The 20,224-nt window shown below is 45.8% G+C and overlaps 2 protein-coding genes across 2 annotated transcripts in view; both read left to right on the forward strand.

The window, feature by feature from the left end:
• Positions 1-2,863, forward strand: part of HEPHL1 (hephaestin like 1) — an 86,534-nt gene extending 83,671 nt beyond the window's left edge. The window contains exons 19-20 of the mRNA XM_508699.7: positions 191-259; positions 346-2,863. Coding sequence (XP_508699.4) covers positions 191-259; positions 346-548 — 272 coding nt within the window. The 3' untranslated portion in view covers positions 549-2,863. The remainder of the gene's footprint in view (positions 1-190; positions 260-345) is intronic.
• Positions 2,864-15,816: 12,953 nt separating this feature from the next.
• The window catches only part of PANX1 (pannexin 1), a 57,541-nt gene continuing 53,133 nt past the window's right edge, over positions 15,817-20,224 (forward strand). The window contains exon 1 of the mRNA XM_522150.8: positions 15,817-18,229. Within this exon, the coding sequence (XP_522150.2) occupies positions 18,049-18,229 (181 nt within the window). The 5' untranslated portion in view covers positions 15,817-18,048. The remainder of the gene's footprint in view (positions 18,230-20,224) is intronic.

Genomic DNA, 20,224 nt, shown 5'->3' on the forward strand with positions numbered 1-20,224 from the left:
GAGCAGAAGTGGGAAAGACAGCTGGGGCAGGAAAGCATGTACATGGGAATGAAGTAGCACAGTAAGAATCCAGAAATGATTGGCAGATACTGATGGGATAAGTCCTCGCTGGTGAAATGAAATGACTAGTGTCATGAAAAGAATCCCCTTCTGTTGTTAATAAAACAATGAACTTGTTTTCTTTGTGCAGACAACAGGATTCCTTACTCCACCACATCTCCTGGAGTGGCATCTCACCCAGCCACAGTGCCATCTAACGGTAATGATACCCTCTCCCCATGTAAATGAGTCAACATTTCACCCCTCAAAAATGTTAGGGGCCTGACAAGTTTATCTTTTTCACAGAACGACCTGGCAAAGAGCAGCTCTATTTCTTTGGCAAGAATCTGGGTCCAACAGGAGCCAAGGCAGCCTTGGTCATCCTTTTCATCACTGGACTCCTCCTTCTAATCACCACGGTGATTCTCTCCCTCAGACTCTGCTCTGCAATGAAGCAGACAGATTACCAGCAAGTCCAGTCCTGTGCTCTCCCCACAGATGCTCTGTGAACCATCTGGTCTCCCTCAACAGGAAAGGGTGATGTCCCACAGCTGGCCAGATGGCAGCCAACAGGGAAACTGGACCAAGGCATCACTCACCAAGGAAGGCTGACACTGTATCCTGGATCAGCCTTCTGATCCTCTCAAACATCATCCAAAGCAATTTGCTTTTATTTATTTATTTTTAAATGGGCTGTGAATAATCCTCAGGTATAAAACACAGAAAAAGGAGAATGGGCATGGCTGAGAATGTCAACTCTTAGTCTATTCTTTGGTTGGATTCACTGAATGGGAGACCCTCTGAAAGATATCTTTATATTCCATCTTTTATAATTCTTGAACAGTGCTTTCTTAGCTAACCACCAAAGTTTCTAGGTGAACAGCTTCTAGAAAAAGTTAGAGTGCCTCAGACATTTAACTGGAAGGGCACTACTTTTTCAACATTGTTGCATAACATGCATCCCTTGGTTGTTCTGTGGAAAATATCTTTCTTAGGAGTTCTTGGAAATGTCTAAGTCAGTGTCTGCTGATAGAATTAGACCAAATAAATTTTTTGGAGGCTTTAACCAGCTCTTCTGGCCTTTTCCTCTTTGATATAAATAGCCTGTGCACTGCTTGTTTTAAAAAGCAAAGTTATAAGTTTTTTAAAAAATTTCTGCTGTTTTTATTCAAACCTGTAGAAATTACTTGAATGTTTACAACTCACTTCATGTTACATGTTTTTACAATATGTTTCTGTGGCAATGTTTGTACTTTCAAAAATCAAGTAGAGAAATTGTATCTCTACTTCAGACTGTGGGAGGGCTGAAATCTGTAAAAGAACATGTTAGGCTCTCCCTTTATGAATCAGGGACTCCCTGAGAGTTTAAAGCAAGCTTTCTATCAGGGAGGGAAGCTTTAAAGGAGGCAAGTCTGGGCTTGAATTTGGAGTCTGATTTTTCATTCAGTTAGAGGGAATCTTTACAAGTCCTCATCTTCTATGAAATTATAACATTCTCATTGTATGAGAAACACCAGGAGGAATTTATCAATGTAGGTGACTAGATAGGAGAAGGGACCTCTAAATATCCTAGATTCTATGGCTTTTAAAGACATACCTCTTTATGGAAGGAGAAAAAAGGAAAAGGAAAGGTGAGAAAAAGATAATCTTGGTGGCAGATTCTCTTAAACCATTAAACCAGCTTTGAAAATTAATAAATAATTTCCAAGATTCAAATGCAAAAAAATTATTGAACAACTAAACTCAACCCATTATGAGGCAATCTACACTGTCCATACCTATGCTTAGACAGTAGGTGTAAGATTGATAAAAGTAACATTGTTTATTACAAGACTGAGAAATTGCTTTTAGCTCTGGGCGAGATGCCCTGAGATTCCAATGCCAATGCTAGATGAGTGATACTGGTATGCCTGCCTTAGCAGTGGGTCATTTGAATGTCAAAGTGAATGACAAGGACCTAAGAAATATTCTGGTGGAGGGACCTTTCACACTGTTTCATCTTCATCTTGACGAGGGGAAATGGGTAATTGGATAGAAGCTATAGTCTTAACATAAAAGGGGATGCAAATGCTAATAGTTCTGTTCATAGTTTGCTTGAATGTCATATCAAACAGCATACACAAAAGATTTTGAATTTCAATCTGTTAACCATTGACAATGTGATTTCATAGTACATGTTCTACAGTTTTCATACATATGTAGGCTGCATAATTTCATAATAATTATGGTAAATGCCTTATTTATTACCCACCTTAGTAAGACAAGTTGTTCAGTTGTTTTTTTTCTTTTCAGTTTTTTTTAATGAAAACAAAACCACAAAGTAGTTTGATTGCATCATTTATCATTTTAATAAAGTGTCACATAAGGTGGCTATTTGCATGGTTATTTTCACTTAAAATTATCTACCACTGAACTAGGGGAGGTGGTTAAAGGGGAATTAATTTTTAGATATTTAGGGGCTATGACTATGCCAATGATACTTGTTAGAGGAAATGAAACAAAATAGTGTATCTCCACAAGTAATATGACTTCTCAAACTTTGTTTCCTCAAACATAACTACACTCCTTGTTCTCAGCCTCACTCTTGAGAAAATCAACTCTGCCTTCACTTACACACATATTTCTTCCTATTACAATACAAGTGTCCCTGCTCCTAGCAGGACAGTCTCTTCATTTGACTTTGGGCCTCATTGCTTCTTGCTTTCTCAAGACTTCATTCCCTTGGGTATCCATTTTTCCTCCCATCTTTCTATGAAACCATCAGCAATGTCCGCCATTAAAAACAGAAAGCAATGTGCTGTCTTATTTAATTCTATAACCCCCTCCGACCCAGTTTCTCTCTTCCTTTGATAGCAGAACATAGAGGTATTCACACTTGGTGCCTGTACCACCTCACCCCATGCATTCCTCAGCCCATTCTGATGGCTTTCATTCAATCTAGCGTGCCCGGCCCCCACACCCCAATCTGCTGTGGTAGAGATCACCAATCATGATGCCATTTCCAGTGGCTTCTTCTCCATCTTTATCTTACTCAACCTCTCAGCAACAAGTAACAGCTCCTTCCTTCTGAACACTCGGAGTCTCTAGTCCCTTGGCTCTGCAACATGACTCTCTGCCAGCCTTCCTTCTTCCTCAATGACTATTCCTTCTCAATCTCTTTTTCTAGTTCCTTCTTTCTCTTCTGTCTGACCTAAATGTTAGCATGCCTCATAACTTGACACTGGGTCCTTTTTCTCTTTTTACCCTCTGTGGTAGGCTGAATATTGCCCCAAAGATGTCATGTCCTAATCCCTGAACCTGTGAATGTCACCCTATGTGGCAAAAGGGACTTTGCAGGTATGATTACTTTAAGGATCTTGAAGATAGGAAATTTATACTGGATTATCCATAATGGCCCTATATGTAATCACGAGTGTCCTTATGAAAGAGAGGCAGTGGGAGATTTGGCTACAGAAGAAGGCAATATGACAACCGAGACAAGATGCCATGCTGCTGGCTTTGGAGATGGAGGAAAGGGCCATGGGCCAGGGAATGCAAGGAATGCATCTCCAGAAGCTGGGAAAGGTAAGGGAAAGGATTTTCCTCTAGGGCCTCCAGAGGGAGGTTGGCCTTGCAGATATCTTGAAACTGATTTTGGACTTCAGAGGTCCAGAACTGTAAGAGAAGAAATGTGTGCCAACAAGTTTGTGGTAATGTGTTACCAGCCACTCCATAGTTTATTTTATCCATCCTTATGATAGGAAAACCATTTTTATGCAAACAAATTCAAAATGTATTTCTCTAACCCTGACCTTGGGCTGCAGATTCACACAAATCCTGCTTGAGTAGGGCCACTGCAGCAGTCCCCAAACCAGCCTCTCCATCATCACTACTGCTCCTTTCCACCACTGTCCACACATTGCCTCATGTTTTTCCAAATTTCATCACTTTCCTGGTTACTACCCTTTACTGTCTTCCCATTTCACTTTTAATAACATCCAAACTCTTTACCTTGGTCTTTAAGACCCAGCTTGACTTGGCCCATGCCCACTCCTCCAACTTCTTGAACTCTGCTCCAGCTTTCATCCGCTCCTATACTCTGCTAGTTCTTTCTTGCCTCAGGGCCTTTGCACATGCTGCTTTCTATGCCTGGAATGCTCTCCCTCCCTAGCTTCCTCATTCCCTCTCTGTATTAGTCACAGTTCTCTTAGAGGGATAGAACATATATATATATGTAAGAGGATAATAATACCGGTCTTGTGCTTTAAGATGATTAATCTGCCAGTCATGTGTAGAATAGATCACTTTATATATACATAATATATAATGATATATAAACTCATTTTATATGTATATAATGATATAAAAGCTCATTATATATATATATATATATATATATATTCATTAAGTATTAACTTACATGATCACAGGGTCCCACAATAGGCTATCTGCAAGCTGAGGAGAAAGGAGAGCCAGTCCAAGTCCCAAATCTGGAGAACTTGGAATCTGATGTTCGAGGGCAGGGAGCATCCAGCATGGGAGAAAGATGTAGGCTGAGAGGCTAAGCCCATCTCTCCCTCTCACATTTTTCTGCCTGCTTTATATTCGCCTGCTTTATATTCGCTGGCAGCTGATTAAATTGTGACCAATGGATTACAGGTGGATCTGCCTTCCCCAGCCCACTGACTCAAATGTTAATCTCTTTTGGCAACACCCACACAGACACACCCAGGATTAATACTTTGTAGCCCTCAATCCAATCAAGTTGACACTCAGTATTCAATATCATATTCTCCTAGCTTTTCTAGTTCACATGTGGGTTCCCCTGACTTCCCTCTTTAAAGTGGGTCCTTCCCCCTGTTATTTACTATCTTCACTGTTTTCCTTTGCAGCACTTATTACAGGACATAATCATTTTATGTCTGTTGGCTTAAGTTTTGTCTGCCTCTTTGGCTGGAATGTAGCTCTGTGGAAGCAAGGATGCCTGACCTGTTTGGCTCAATGTTGCATCCCCAGCAGAGATCATAGTACAAATACATAATAGTTTATCAGCAAATATTCATTGAATGAATGAATATATAAAGAGATTAGGCAGTCTACTGAACTTCACTATTTTGACTTAGACTATTTTGGTTGCAAAACTCTCATATTCAAATGTCAAGGTTCTCAAACAAGTAAAACAGAGTTCTGAGAGACTGCCTATGAGTTTCACAACCTATCTTGACTTTTTTTGTTTGTTTAAGACAGAGTCTTGCTCTGTTTCCCAGGCTGGAGTGCAATGGCACAATCTTGGCTCACTGCCATCTCCACCTCCTGGTTTCAAGCGATTCTCTTGCCTCGGCCTCCTGAGTAGCTGCGATTACAGGCATGTGCCACCATGCCTGGCTAACGCCTGGCTAGCTTTTGTATTTTTAGTAGAGACATGGTCAGCCAGGCTGGTCATGTTGGCCAGGCTGGTCTCGAACTCCTGGCTTCAAGTCATCCACTGGCCTCGGCTTCTCAAAGTTTTGGGACTGCAGGCATGAGCCACCACACCTGGCCTCCACCTTGGCTTCCTTCTAACAAATGACACTGGGACAAGGGGAGAGGCAGGTGGACATGGGAGGAGGATGTGTGATTTAATCCCTAAATGTATAATTATTAAAAAGTGATGTCATCAAAAACAAAGCATGAGAAACAGCCAGGAGGAGCTAAGAAGACATGCTGATGAAAGAAACATACTGTGGTATCCTAGATGGGTTCCTGGAACAAAAGGATATTAGGGGGAAACTAAGGAAATATGAATAAACTATGGACTTTAATTAATGTACCAATATTGTCTCATTTGTTGTAAGAAATATACCATACTAATGTAAGATAATAATAATAGGGGTCTTGCATTTTAAGATGATTAATCTGCCAGTCATGTGTAGAATGGATGCAGGAATGGGGTACATGGGAACTCTCTGGGGTGTGTGTTTGTGTATGTGTGTGTGTAGAGATAGAGTCTGGCTCTGTCACTCAACCTGGAGTACAGTGGTGCAATCACAGCTCACTGCGGCCTCAAACTCCTGGGCTCAAGCAATCTTCCTGCCTTATCCTCCAGAGTAGCTAGGACTACAGGCACACACCACCACACCTGGCTATTTTTTAAATAAAACTTTTTGTAGAGATGGAGTCTTTCTATGTTGCCCAGGTTTGTCTTGAACTTCTGGCCTCAAGTGATAAAGTCTATGTTTTAAAAAAACAATGTTATCTACACTCTCATTTGACATGTTAAAGTCCTGTGGTTGGTAATGACAGCTATCAAATGCTAAATGCCACCAATGTGGCAGGCACTGTTACATACATTATCACATTTGATCCTCAGAACAACCCATGAGGTCAGAAGCATTATCCCTATTTGGAGAATAGGGAAATTGAGGCTTAGAGATTTCCAGCGACACAGCCTTAGTCATGTATCAAGTAAGTGACAAACCCAGGAGTTGAACCCAGGGTCTTACCTTCTCATTACCCCGAAAGAATGCTGGCACATGTCAGATTGTCTGATTTGATTTTTACAGTAGGAAAAAATAGTTCCCTTAGCTACCACACCCTTCTGTGCTACCCATTTCTATCCTCCAGACCACAGCACCAGTTTGGGCCTTTGTTACTTCTCCTTTGCAAAACTTTGACAGCCTCTTACCCAGCCTCTCCATCTCCACTCTCTGCATTCCAGTCCATTGTACACATGGCTGGCAGATTAATCATCTTAAAGCACAACATCCTTTATATTCCTCCCTTCCAAAAACCCCCTAATGCCTACTAAAAAAATCCGAACTACCTCCTCTGCCCCAACCTTTCCATCTTTGACTTGATTAGGACCTACATCCTAATGAGAGGTGAAGCCAGCTGGGCTTCTGGGTCAGGTGGGGACTTGGAGAACTTTTCTGTCTAGCTAGAGGATTGTAAACACACCAGTCAGCACTCTGTGTCTAGCTAAAAGTTTGTAAATGCACCAATCAGTACTCTGTAAAAAAGCACCAATCAGTGCTGTGTGTCTAGCTAAAGGTTTGTAAACGCACCAATCAGCACTCTGTAAAAACACACCAATCAGAGCTGTGTCTAGCTAAAGGTTTGTAAATGCACCAATCAGCACTCTGTAAAAACGGACCAATCAGCACTCTGTAAAATGGACCAATCAGCAGGACGTGGGTGGGGCCAAATAAGGGAATAAAAGCTGGCCACCCGAGCCAGCAGTGGCAACCCACTCAGGTCCCCTGCCACACTGTGGAAGCTTTGTTCTTTCGTTCTTCACAATAAATCTTGCTGCTGCTCACTCTTAGGGTCCGCACTACCTTTAAGAACTGTAACACTCACAGTGAGAGTCTGCGGCTTCATTCTTGAAGTCAGTGAGACCAAGAACCCACTGGAAGGAACCAGTTCCAGACACATTTTGGTGACCATGAAGGGACTATTGCCTATTGCCACGTGGTGAGTACCATCGGACCCCTTTCCCTTGCTATTCTGTCCTATTTTTCCTTAGAATTTGGGGGCTAAATACTGGGCACCTGTTGGCCAGTTAAAAGTGACTAGTGCGGCCACCAGACTAAAGACACGGGTGTCAGGCTTTCTGGGAAAGGGCTCTCTAACAACTCCCGACTCTTCGGAGTTGGGAGCGGTGGTTTGCCTGGAACCAGCTTCTGCTTTTCCTGTACTTCTGGGCTGAGCCAAGTGTCAACAGAGAGGAAAGTCACTCAGCTCTGGGGTCCTGACAACAAGTTGGTTGACCCTGCAGCCATGAGCAGAACTCTCAAAGTCATGTCACCCAAGTGAGACTCGCCCATCTATCCTATCTATCCTGACCCTTGCCCCCTGGGTCCCAATGCCTGTCAGACAAACTTCCTCTCCTCTCTCTTCTCCAAGGCTAGTCCTGCTTCTAAAAACCACTCCCTGCCTCTGGTGCTTTTCTAGTTTCTCCTATAAGAATGATTTCTAGTATAAACTTCAGGACTCTATTCCCTTCTTTAGGCACCCAGACTCACCAACCAGAAAGACATAATTTTTGCCCAAAGCTCCATCATAGCGGGGACTACCTGGAATTTTAGGATCCCTCCTCAGACAAGCAGGCCTAACAAAAGCTGTTCCTGAAGCTAGGATATGGGGAGCCTCAGAAATTTTATCCTTCCTATTCATATAAGTGAGGACAAAAGGCATCACTCTTCCAACTCTGGAGATCCTGTCCCTCCCTCAGGGTATGGCCCTCCACTTGATTTTTGGGGCAAAACATCTTTATAGGACACAAGTAAAGTCCCAATACTAACAGGAGAACGCTTAGGACTCTAAGAGGTTTTTGAGAATGCATCGGTAAGGGCCACTAAATCTGATTTTTCTCGGTCCTCTTTGTGGTCTAGGAGGACAGGCAAGGGTGCGGGTTTTTGAGAATGTGTCTGCAACAGCCACTAAATCTGACCTTCCTCGGTCCTCCTTGTGGTCTAGGAGGAAAATTAGTGTTTCTGCTGCTGCATCAGTGAGTGCAACTATTCTGATCAGCAGGGTCCAGGGACTGTTGCAGGTTCTTGGGCAGGGGGAGAAACAACCCGTGGGCGGTTTTTGTCTTTCAGATGGGAAACACTCAGGCATCAACAGGCTTACCCTTGAAATGCATCCTAAGCCATTGGGAGCAATTTGACCTGCAAACCCTGAAAAAGAGGCAGCTCATTTTTTTCTGCACTACGGTCTGGCCCCAGTATTCTCTCTCTGGTGGGGAAAACTGGCCACCTGAGGGAAGTATAAATTACAGTACTATCCTGCAGCTTAGCCTTTTCTGTAAGAGGGAAAGCAAATGGAGTGAAATACCTTATATCCAAGCTTTCTTTTCATTGAAGGAGAACACACAACTATGCAAAGCTTGCAATTTACATCTCACAGGAGGACCTCTCAGCTTACCCCCATATCCTATCCTCCCTATAGCTCCCCTTTGTATTAATGATAAGCCTCCTCTAATCTCCCCCACCCAGAAGGAAACAAGCAAAGAAATCTCCAAAGGACCACAAAAACCCCTGGGCTATCAGTTATGTCCCCTTCAAGCTGTAGGGGGAGGGGAATTTGGCCCAACCTGGGTACATGTCCCCTTCTCCCTCTCTGATTTAAGGCAGATCAAGGCAGACCTGGAGAAGTTTTCAGATGATCCTGATAGGTACACAGATGTCCTACAGGGTCTAGGGCAAACCTTTAATCTCACTTGGAGAGATGTCATGCTATTGTTAGATCAAACCCTGGCCTTTAATGAAAAGAATGTGGCTTTAGCTGCAGCCTGAGAGTTTGGAGATAACTGGTACCTTAGTCAAGTAAATGACAGAATGACAGCTGAAGAAAGGGACAAATTCCCTACTGGTCAGCAAGCCATCCCCAGTATGGATCCCCACTGGGATCGTGACTCACATCATGGGGACTGGAGTCGTAAACATGTGTTGACCTGTGTTCTAGAAGGACTAAGGAGAATTAAGAAAAAGCCCATGAATTATTCAATGATGTCCACCATAACTCAGGCAAAGGAAGAAAATCCTTCTGCCTTCCTCGAGTGGCTATGGGAGACCTTAGGAAAATATACTCCCCTGTCACCTGACTCACTAGAGGGTCAATTGATCCTAAAAGATAAGTTTATTACCCAATCAGCTGCAGATATCAGGGGAAAGCTCCAAAAGTGAGCCCTGGGCTCTGAACAAAATCTGGAGACATTATTAAACCTGGCAACCTCAGTGTTCTATAATAGGAACCAAGAGGAACAGGCTCAAAAGGAAAAGCGAGACCAGAGAAAGGCCGCAGGCTTAGTCATGGCCATCAGACAAATAAACCTTGGTGATTCAGACAGGACAGAAAATGGAGCAGGCCAATCACCCAGTAGGGCTTGTTATCTTTGTGGTTTACAGGAACACTTTAAAAAAGATTGTCCAACAAGAAACAAGCCATCCCCTCGTCCACGTCTGCTATGTTGAGGCACTCACTGGAAAGTGCACTGCTCCAGGGTGCAATGGTTCTCTGGGCCAGAAGCCCCCAACCAGATGATCCAACAACAGGACTGAGGGTGCCCGGAGCAAGCACCAGCTCATGTCATCACCCTCACTGAGCCACGGAAATTGACTGCCATTGAGTGCCAGGAAATTGACTTCTTCCTGGACACTAGCGCAGCCTTCTCAGTGTTAATCTCCTGTCCTGGACAACTGTCTTCAAGGTCCGGTAACATCCGAGGAATCCTGGGACAGTCTGTAACCAGGTATTTCTTGCACCTCCTCAGTTGTAATTGGGAGACTTTGCTCTTTTCACATGCCTTTCTTGTTATGCCTGAAAGTCCCACACCCTTATTAGGAAGGGATATATTAGCCAAAGCTGGAGCTATCATCTACATGAATATGGGGAACAAGTTACCCATTTGTTGTCCTCTACTTGAGGACGGAATCAACCCTGAAGTCTGGGCATTGGAAGGACAATTTGGAAGGGCAAAAAATGCCTGCCCAGTCCAAATCAAGCTAGAAGATCCCACCACTTTTCCTAATCAAAGGCAATATCCCTTAAAGCCTGAAGCTCATAAAGGATTACAGGATATTGTTAAACATTTAAAAGTTCAAGGCTTAGTAAGGAAATGCAGCAGTCCCTGCAACACCCCAATTCTAGGAGTACAAAAACTGAATGGTCAGTGGAGACTAGTGCAAGATCTTAGACTCATCAATGAGGCAGTAATTCCTCTATACCCAGTTGTACCCAACCCCTGTACCCTGCTCTCTCAAACACCAGAGGAAGCAGAATGGTTCACAGTTCTGGACCTCAAGGATACCTTCTTCTCTATTCCCCTGCACTCTGACTCCCAGTTTCTCTTTGAGGATCCCACAGACCACACGTCCCAACTTACGTGGACTGTCTTGCCCCAAGGGTTTAGGGATAGCCCTCATCTGTTTGGTCAGGCATTGGCCCAAGATCTAGGCCACTTCTCAAGTTCAGGCACTCGGCCCTTCAGGATGTGGATGATTTACTTTTGGCTACCGGTTCAGAAGCCTCATGCCAGCAGGCTACTCTAGATCTCTTGAACTTTCTAGCTAATCAAGGGTAAAAGGCGTTTAGATCGAAGGCCCAGCTTTGCCTACAGCAGGTCAAATATCTAGGCCTAATCTTAGCCAGAGGAACCAGGGCCCTCAGCAAGGAACAAATACAGCCTATACTGGCTTATCCTTGCCCTAAGTCATTAAAACAGTTGCGGGGGTTCCTTGGAAGCACCAGCTTTTGCCGACTATGGATCCCTGGATACAGCGAGATAGCCAGGCCCCTCTATACTCTAATCAAGGAGACCCAGAGGACAAATACTCATCTAGTAGAACGGGAAGCAGGGGCAGAAACAGGCTTCAAAACCTTAAAGCCGGCCCTAGTACAAGCTCCAGCTTTAAGCCTTGCCACAGGACAAAACTTCTCTTTATACGTCATGGAGAGAGCAGGGATAGCTCTTGCAGTCCTTACTCAGACTCGTGGGACAACCCCACAACCAGTGGCATACCTAAGTAAGGAAATTGATGTAGTAGCAAAAGGCTGGCCTCACCATTTACAGGTAGTTGTGGCAGTGGCCGTCTCAGTGTCAGAGGCTATCAAAATAATACAAGGAAAAGATCTCACTGTCTGGACTACTCATGATGTAAATGGCATACTAGGTGCCAAAGGAAGTTTATGGCTATCAGACAACCGCCTACTTAGATACCAGCTGCTATTCCTTGAGGGACTGGTGCTTCAAATATGTACGTGCATGGCCCTCAACCCTGCCACTTTTCTCCCAGATGATGGGGAACCAATCGAGCATGACTGCCAACAAATTATAGTCCAGACTTATGCTGCCCAAGATGATCTCTTAGAAGTCCCCTTAGCTAATCCTGACCTTAACCTATATACTGATAGAAGTTCATTTGTAGAAAATGGGATATGAAGGGCAGGTTATGCCATAGTTAGTGATGTAACCATAGTTGAAAGTAAGCCTCTTCCCCCAGGGACCAGCGCCCAGTTAGCAGAACTAGTGGCACTTACCTGAGCCTTAGAACTGGGAAAGGGAAAAAGAATAAATGTGTATACAAATAGTAAGTATGCTTATCTAATCCTACATGCTTATGCTGCAATATGGAAAGAAAGGGAGTTCCTAACCTCTGGGGGAACCCCCATTAAATACCACAAGGAAATTATGGAGTTATTGCACACAGTGCAAAACCCCAAGGAAGTGGCAGTCTTACACTGCCAAAGCCATCAGAAAGGTGAAGGAGAAGAGGCAGAAGGAAACCGTCAGGCAGATGCTAAGGCCAAAATTGCTGCCAGGCGGAACCTCCCATTCCTGCAAAAAATTGGGTCTTTACCAACTTAACATACCACCCTCGTTTTGAAGGAAAAGACCCTTTCCGACTTCTAAATATGCAATCATTAGCCGACTTCCCCATCTCTGATAGGACCAAGAATACCCTAACAGGACATGCAATACAACTTTTGCGTTCTTACATTTCCAACCTCACCTATTACACAAGCAATGAAAAGCCCATACACGGCCCTATAACTACAAATACCATCTTAACTTTCCAAGCCCCTTTATGCATCCAATGCAACCTGTTATCAGGTCTGCTCCTGGGGCACCTACTACCCCATCAGTGTAATTACACCCTACAACTTCAAGCCCCAACTGATCATAGTAACTTCCAAGTCACTCAAACAGCTCCATTCAGATGGCTTGTCCATGTCTCAGGGCCCCCAAAATCATCACCTCCTCCCTGCTTAACAAACAGTCCAGGTTTTGTAATGGCAAACATACTCCCTGCGTGACCATTCACCCCTGGGCCCCCTGCAGCAGTATCCCCACCACTAGTGAATGCCTTCTCATCCCCTCTTTCAATCGCTCTCTCGAATGGTTCCTAGTAGATACAAAATGGTTTTTTCTCCAGTGGGAAAATAGAACACAGGGAGCCACTCAGTTTGCTCCCAACACCCCTTTCCAGCCACTCATAGGAGCTACCTTGGCAAGTATTCTAGGAGTATGGGAAAATGAAAACAATAAACTCACACACCTTTATAACATACACAACCAGTTCTGTCTACCCAGCCAAGGTATATTCTTCTTATGTGGAATGTTGAACTATATCTGCCACCCCACTAACTGGAAGGCACCTGCACCTTAGTATTTCTAAGTCCCGACATTAACATTTCCCTGGGAAACCAGACCCTATCAGTACCCCTCAAAGCTCAAGTCTGTTAGTGCAGAGCCATACAACTAATACCCCCACTTATAGGGTTAGGAATGGCTCCTGCTACAGAAACCGGAATAGCCAGTTTATCTACTTCATTATCCTACTACCACACACTCTCAAAGGATTTCTCAGACAGTTTGCAAGAGATAACGAAATCTATCCTTATTCTACGATCCCAAATAGACTCTTTGGCAGCAGCGACTCTCCAAAACAGCCGAGGCCTAGACCTCCTCACTGCTGAGAAAGGAGGACTGTGCACCTTCTTAGGGGAAGAGTGTTGTTTTCACACTAACCATTCAGGGATAGTATGATATGCCGCCTGGCGTTTACAGGAAAAGGCTTCCAAAATCAGACAATGCCTTTCAAACTCTTATACCAAACTCTGGAGTTGGGCAACATGGCTTCTCCCCTTTCTAGGTCCCATGGCAGCCATCTTACTATTACTCGCCTTCGGGCCCTGTATTTTTAACCTCCTTATTAAATTTGTTTCCTCGAGGATCGAGGCCATCAAGCTACAGATGGTCTTACAAATGGAACCCCAAATGAGCTCAACTAACAACTTCTACCGAGGACCGCTGGACCGACCTGCTGGTCCTTTCACTGGCCTAAAGAGTTCCCCTCTGGAGGACACTACAACTGCAGGGCCCCTTCTTTGCTCCTATCCAGCAGGAAGTAGCTAGAGCGGTCATCGCCCAATTCCCAACAGCAGTTGGGGTGTCCTGTTTAGAGGGGGGATTGAGAGGTGAAGCCAGCTGGGCTTCTGGGTCAGATGGGGACTTGGAGAACTTTTCTGTCTAGCTAGAGGATTGTAAACACACCAATCAGTGCTCTGTGTCTAGCTAAGGGTTTGTAAACGCACCAATCAGTACTCTGTAAAAACACACCAATCAGCGCTCTGTGTCTACCTAAAGGTTTGTAAATGCACCAATCAGCACTCTGTAAAAACGCACCAATCAGTGCTCTGTGTGTAGCTAAAGTTTTGTAAATGCACCAATTATCACTCTGTAAAAACAGGCCAATCAGCACTCTGTAAAGTGGACCAATCAGCACTCTGTGAAATGAACCAATCAGCGCTCTGTAAAATGGACCAATCAGCAAGATGTGGGCGGGGCCAAATAAGTGAATACAAGCTGGCCACCAGAGGGGCAAGCTGCTCAGCTTCCCTTCCATGCTGTGGAAGCTTTGTTCTTTTGTTCTTCACAATAAATCTTGCTGCTGCTCACTCTTTGGGTCCACACTACCTTTAAGAACAGTAACACTCAACACGAGGGCCCGTGGCTTCATTCTTGAAGTCAGTGAGACCAAGAACCCACTAGAAGGAACGAATTCCGGACACAATATTTTCCAACAAGTTCTCCATCTGGCTTCTATTTTAAATTCATTAAAAGTAGGATAACATCATATGGAATGTAAAAAATTGCCAAAACTGAGGGCAATTTATGCAACTGCTGAGATTCAGTCCAGATCCTCAGAGGAACTTGCTATGTAATGAAAAAAGAGATACACAATCCACCATCCCATCACAGAAGGCAAAATGAACTAACTTCTAGGCCAGAGGAGAGAGTAACAAGGGAGGGAAGGATTCATTACAACTGGAGGATCCTGGAAGGCTTCCTAAAAAGGGGGCATTTGAGCCTAAAAAGGGGCCATTTGAGCCTATCGGATGATTAGCTTTTGGCAAGGAAAGAAGGGAAATGGCACCCATGATTTCCTGACTCCCAGAAAGCCCCTGTCCCAGGTCTGAATGTCCCAACTGACACATTCTCCCAGGCCCTACTTATTCTCTGCACCTCCCTTGGTATACCCCACTTTTCACAATAATCACTCTTTCTACCTTGCATTATAGTTAATTGTGTGCATGCCTTATTTCTCTTGCTAAGCCATAAGGTCTTTGAGGAAATGGAATCCATTCACTTCATTTCTGCTTCCCCATCCACTGAGCCCAGAACTGGCCCATCACCAGCCTCTAATATATGCCTGGAATGTATGGATAAATGAGTGTGAACTGGGCCAGTTTTAAAAAGTGTTCAGATTCCTTCAGACATTTATTTAATAATATGCATTAAAACACCAACTCTGTGTGAGGCATTTGTGCTAAGTGTTGAGGATAAAAGTGGTACACATGGGCATGGGCCTACCCTCAAGAAGCCGATCATATAAAGTGGTGGCAAACACTAAATAAATGAATAAATATTTGTTGAGTTGCAATTGTGACTATTTTTAAGAAGGAAAAATAGAGAGCAACGACAGATGAAATGTACCTAGATTCACAAGGTGCCAGGCACTGGCACTGGGCACTACCCACGTGTTAACTCATTTGGTCCTTACCACAGTCCTAAGAGGTACAACCTTTTTAAAGATGAGAAAACTGAGACACAGGAGAGTCAAAGAACTCCCCAAGACTAATAGCTAGTAACTAGTGTGGCTAGTATTATGGGAGAATTTCACAAAGGGACCTAATCTAGTCTGTCTACTTAGGGAAGGCTTTCCCAGGGAAGTGACATCAAGCTGAGGCCAGAAGGGTGAATAAAGGTGGGCCAGGCAAAGAGGCCACTGTGGGGAGTGTTTTGGGTGGGAAGGCCTGGAGGAGGCCAAGGGCTTAGCTAACTTGAAGAACTGAAAGGAAAGCAGTGAAGCTGGTGGTGAGGTAGGCAGAGGCCATGCTAAGAAATTTGTATTTTATGCTAAGAACAATGTACACTTTAAGTAGAAAAGATGATCCGACTGGAGTTTTGAAAAGCTCATCCTGGCAGCTGTAGAGGAGAATGGAGGGGGACCCTGTCTCACATATTTCCTATATGTGGTTAGGAGACAGGATGGTGAGTTCAATTGGGTATTGGCAGTGCAGGTGGAGGGGTGTCGGATTTGCTATATTTAGGAGAGAGAAGCAAGAGAATTTGAAAATTGGTTATGGCAGCTGTGAGAAATGGAGTGTTGAAGATGGTGCTCCAGGATTCCGACTTGGGTGCACGGGTGGCTGGTGGTACATTTAGTAAGATGGGGAAGATGGAGTTCAGGTTTAAGGGGAAGATGAAGACTGAAGTCCTGGCCGTTATGAGTTTGAAGCCCTACGAGCCATCTACGCGGAGAGAGCTGTATAGGCTCTTGGATGTGTGTTTAGCGGCCAGGCTGGGGTATAGAGGTACATGTGGGAGTTGAGGCTTGTATCTGTGGACCCACAGAGAAGGGAGCCAAGCCCTGCCCCAAGGAGCCCTCATGTTTGCAGGTCCTGCCTGCTTCAAATGTTGCTGGTGATAACCTACATGTCACATTTGACAGGGCTTCCAAACTAAGCCATCTAAGAAAGGTCTTATGATTCATGGCTTAGATCCTGTCCCTGAGTAAAAAATCTTACTGTGAGTCCTTCAAATCCTTTTGTCAGTTCCTCGAACTGTTGATGTACTGATTAGTATGTAAAATACTGACATTGAAAAGAACACTGACTTGTTTCTGAATCATATAAACTTTGATTTTCTTGTGCACAAAACATTTTAGCCTGTATGTTGTCATCTGCAGCCAGTGACTGTAACCTGGGTACCATACCCTCCGATGAAAAAAATCCCACCTCTGATATAAGGGGTCCTCCTCCCTTTTCCTAAACTTTCTTCTAAAACCCTTCCAACGTGTAACAAATCTTGAACATGCCCAACTTTGCTGGTAAGTCTTCTTGGGTGGATCCTCACATTTAGCTTCCAATAAATCAAATTATTTCAACTTCAACAGCCTTAATTTCCGTGGACACTGGTCAGAGTATTTCCTCTTGTCTTTCCATCATCCACTTCCTGTGAGCTGTTCAGAAGCAGCTCTCTGCAGCCCCAACACCCACCTACCTGCAGGCCCCCCTCTCTCTGCTGGCTCCCGGAACAAGGCTCTGATTGGGATGGCAGAGGAAAGAGAAACGGGACCAGCAGCGCTACTCAGGCCTCGAAACTCCACACTCACTACCGTTTCCGCGCCACCCTCTCACGCGGAGCTCCTGGAAGGGTCCAGCGCTCCCTCTGCAAGGCACCGTCGGTCTACACCGCTCGATTGGCCTTTTATGGCACTGACTGTTCTTTGAAGCTTTTGCAGCTCCTTCTAACCCGATTTCACCGTGTTGGAAATGTTGGGGGTGGGGCGTAAAGGGGGCCATCCCGTCCACAGAAAGAGTCGCTTGCAGAAATGATTTTAAAAATCCCGGGTGCCAGGACGTGAGGAGAATCCGGCAGGGAGGGACGGGAGAATTTCCAAAGGTGCCGCTCAGTGGGAAAATCCCTTTGTCAGAGTGGCCCGAGGGGCGCGGGATGCAGCCGCGCCCACCCCGCCCCGCGTCACCGCGTCTTCCGGAAGCTCCACGCCCCTGGGTACTTGGTTTCCCCGGATGGTTCCGGAAGAGCGCGGCGCAGCTGGCTGTGAGCGCAGGGCTAGCCCGGAGGCCGCTTCGGCAGCCAGGGCGGCGCAGAGGGGCAGGGCCAGAGGGAAGCGCTTTGTTCCGCGCGTGGTTCCCGCGCCTGGGGGCGCGCGGGAGAGGCGCGAATCCGAGTGCCGCGCGCGGCCCGGGGACTTGCACGGGCGTGCGGGGTGGAACCGCAGGAACCGGAGCTCTCGGGTCCCCGCCCCGCCCCGCCGGCGGCGGAGGCAGCGAGCGCGAGAGCCCAGCGGAGTCGCTGGGAGCCTGAGGCACCGAGACACAAAGGCAGGCGGGATGCGGGAGCAGGCAAAGGGAAAGCGAAAGCCGCGCGCCCGGCCGGTGACAGGGTGAAGGCGCCGCGCAGCTTTCCCGACGCCGGCGGTACCCGGAGCTCCTGGTCGAGCCTGGCGCGCCGCAGCCATGGCCATCGCTCACCTGGCCACGGAGTACGTGTTCTCGGATTTCTTGCTGAAGGAGCCCACGGAGCCCAAGTTCAAGGGGCTGCGACTGGAGCTGGCTGTGGACAAGATGGTCACGTGCATTGCGGTGGGGCTGCCCCTGCTGCTCATCTCGCTGGCTTTCGCGCAGGAGATCTCGATTGGTAAGCCTCGCCCAGGACGGAGGGGAGTGGCCGCCCCGGTCTGGCCCGGTGAGCTGCGATTTTACGGCTCACAGGCCCGAGTCTGGGTACGCCCAGCTGTGATGGTCGTGAGCGTCAGGAAGGGCAGTGGCCCCAGTTTTATGGTCCAAAGCGTTCTTTGCCCAGGTGTTTCATTGGTACCCTGGTCTACTCTACTCGCATCCCTACTCCTCAGTTCTTTTGTTCCTCATGCCCCTCTGATCGGACTGTGGCTTATAGTTTATGTTCCACCCTTAGAACTGGCACCTTGCCACCAGATTTGCCAAGAATAGCTGTGTCCCCGTTTTTCACCCCTGTCTCCTACATATTTGTCCAGCCGCCTAAAATTTTACACCAGAGAAGTTCCTGAGTGGCTACATGGAGGATGTGAAGACCGGTGCTCCATGAGAAGTGTGTTCTTTCAGTGTCTTACATATAATTGGTATTTGCTGAGATCTTAGCTCTCTAGGGTTGTGAATGATAGGAAATATCTGCACTTGGCAGGCATTAGAGGGATCCTCAACTTGGACGGTCTTACAAATGTGAGATGAACAAGTCCCCTTCCTGTAAATTATCATTTGAGCTTCATAACAGTTGTGTGAGATTGGAAAGTCTGGTGGTTTGGGCAGGATCACGTGGCTACGTGCCTTACCTTCCTCATCAGCTGTTCTGACTTTCCACACAGGAGAGAGTGTTTATGAACCAACAGGAAGGTAGCGCAGGAGGGTTAAATACAGTTCTGTGGCAGGGGAAGAGAGAGGACCCAGTGCGGCTGGACTTTGGGAAAACTTTTGTCAGAGGGTGGGTGGGATTTGGACAAGAAGGAGTAAGACCTTTGTTAAGGTTTTGAGATGGCAGAGAATGTTATATGTTCCTGGAAAGAGAGACACAGTGACTCTCCTAGCCAAGGCAGGAGGATAAGTCAGAGTTCCTGGAGTCTGAGAGTGAATATGGGCCTGGGTCAGCCTGGAACAGAAGAGTGTAGGCTGATGGTTTCAGAACTGTGAAGTTATTGTTTGAGCAGAGGACAGACTGGTTGAAAACAGCACTAAGTAAATACTAACCTGATGGTGGCATTTAGGGTCTGGGAAGAAGGTGAGAGGATGGGGCCTGGAGGGCTGGGTGCCAGAGAGCAAGGCATCGGTTGAGGTCTTGTGCACAGAGGGTGTGAAGAGTGGAAGAAAATGGGTGGGTGATTGCTGTGCGATCAAGGAGTAAATAAGCAGCACTTGAGTACCTAGTTTTTAATAGGCCATGAACGGCAGTACTGGTCGAACGTGCTGTGGAGGTTGTCTGTCTGGGTGAGTGGAGTGTGGTATTGGTGGTGATGGGAATTGTGAAGTTGAGGGAAGAGTTGATTAGGAAAGAATGACGATGAGTGTGATTTTGCAATCTGCAGCACTAAGTTGTTCAGCTTGGCAGGAAGTTGTCAAATTCATTGTGGAAAATAGTTTTTAGTTTTCCTGCTCTTTGCGCAGGCATAGTCATCGGGATGTTCTTTAAGTTTCCATTTGACAGTGAATAGAGGCTTCCAGCTGAAAGCAAAACCACCAAGTAGCATGAGTCCTGGCGATAATCTCTCCCTTCGGTCAATTCCTCCTTCAGTACTGGCTGTGTGCTGAACTCGGTGCTGACCTCCAAGGACCCGGGAGTAAAAGAGGCATGATCCCTGTCTTGGAGGTGCAAGTCTTGGGTACCTGGTTGGGACAGAAAGGCAGGAGGGAGGAGTTAGTCACCCTCTGTGACCAATCTCCACCTCTAGCGCACGTACTAGAGGGACTCCTAAGGCACCTGTACCTGTAATGCCTTAGATATGTCTAAATTGGTGGGCTGTCTGAGAGGTATTTTTGGGGTATTGGGAGTGGTTTTAACTAGCAAGAGTTTGAGCTCATGCTGTGTGCATAGCACTGTTGTGTGCTGAGGGAGATGGGAAAGGATTTTGAGACCTTGTTCTTGCCCTGCCCTCTCCCTGCCCTG

This window comes from Pan troglodytes, chromosome 9 (genome assembly GCF_028858775.2).
Source record: "Pan troglodytes isolate AG18354 chromosome 9, NHGRI_mPanTro3-v2.0_pri, whole genome shotgun sequence".
NCBI classification, from domain to species: Eukaryota; Metazoa; Chordata; class Mammalia; order Primates; family Hominidae; genus Pan; species Pan troglodytes.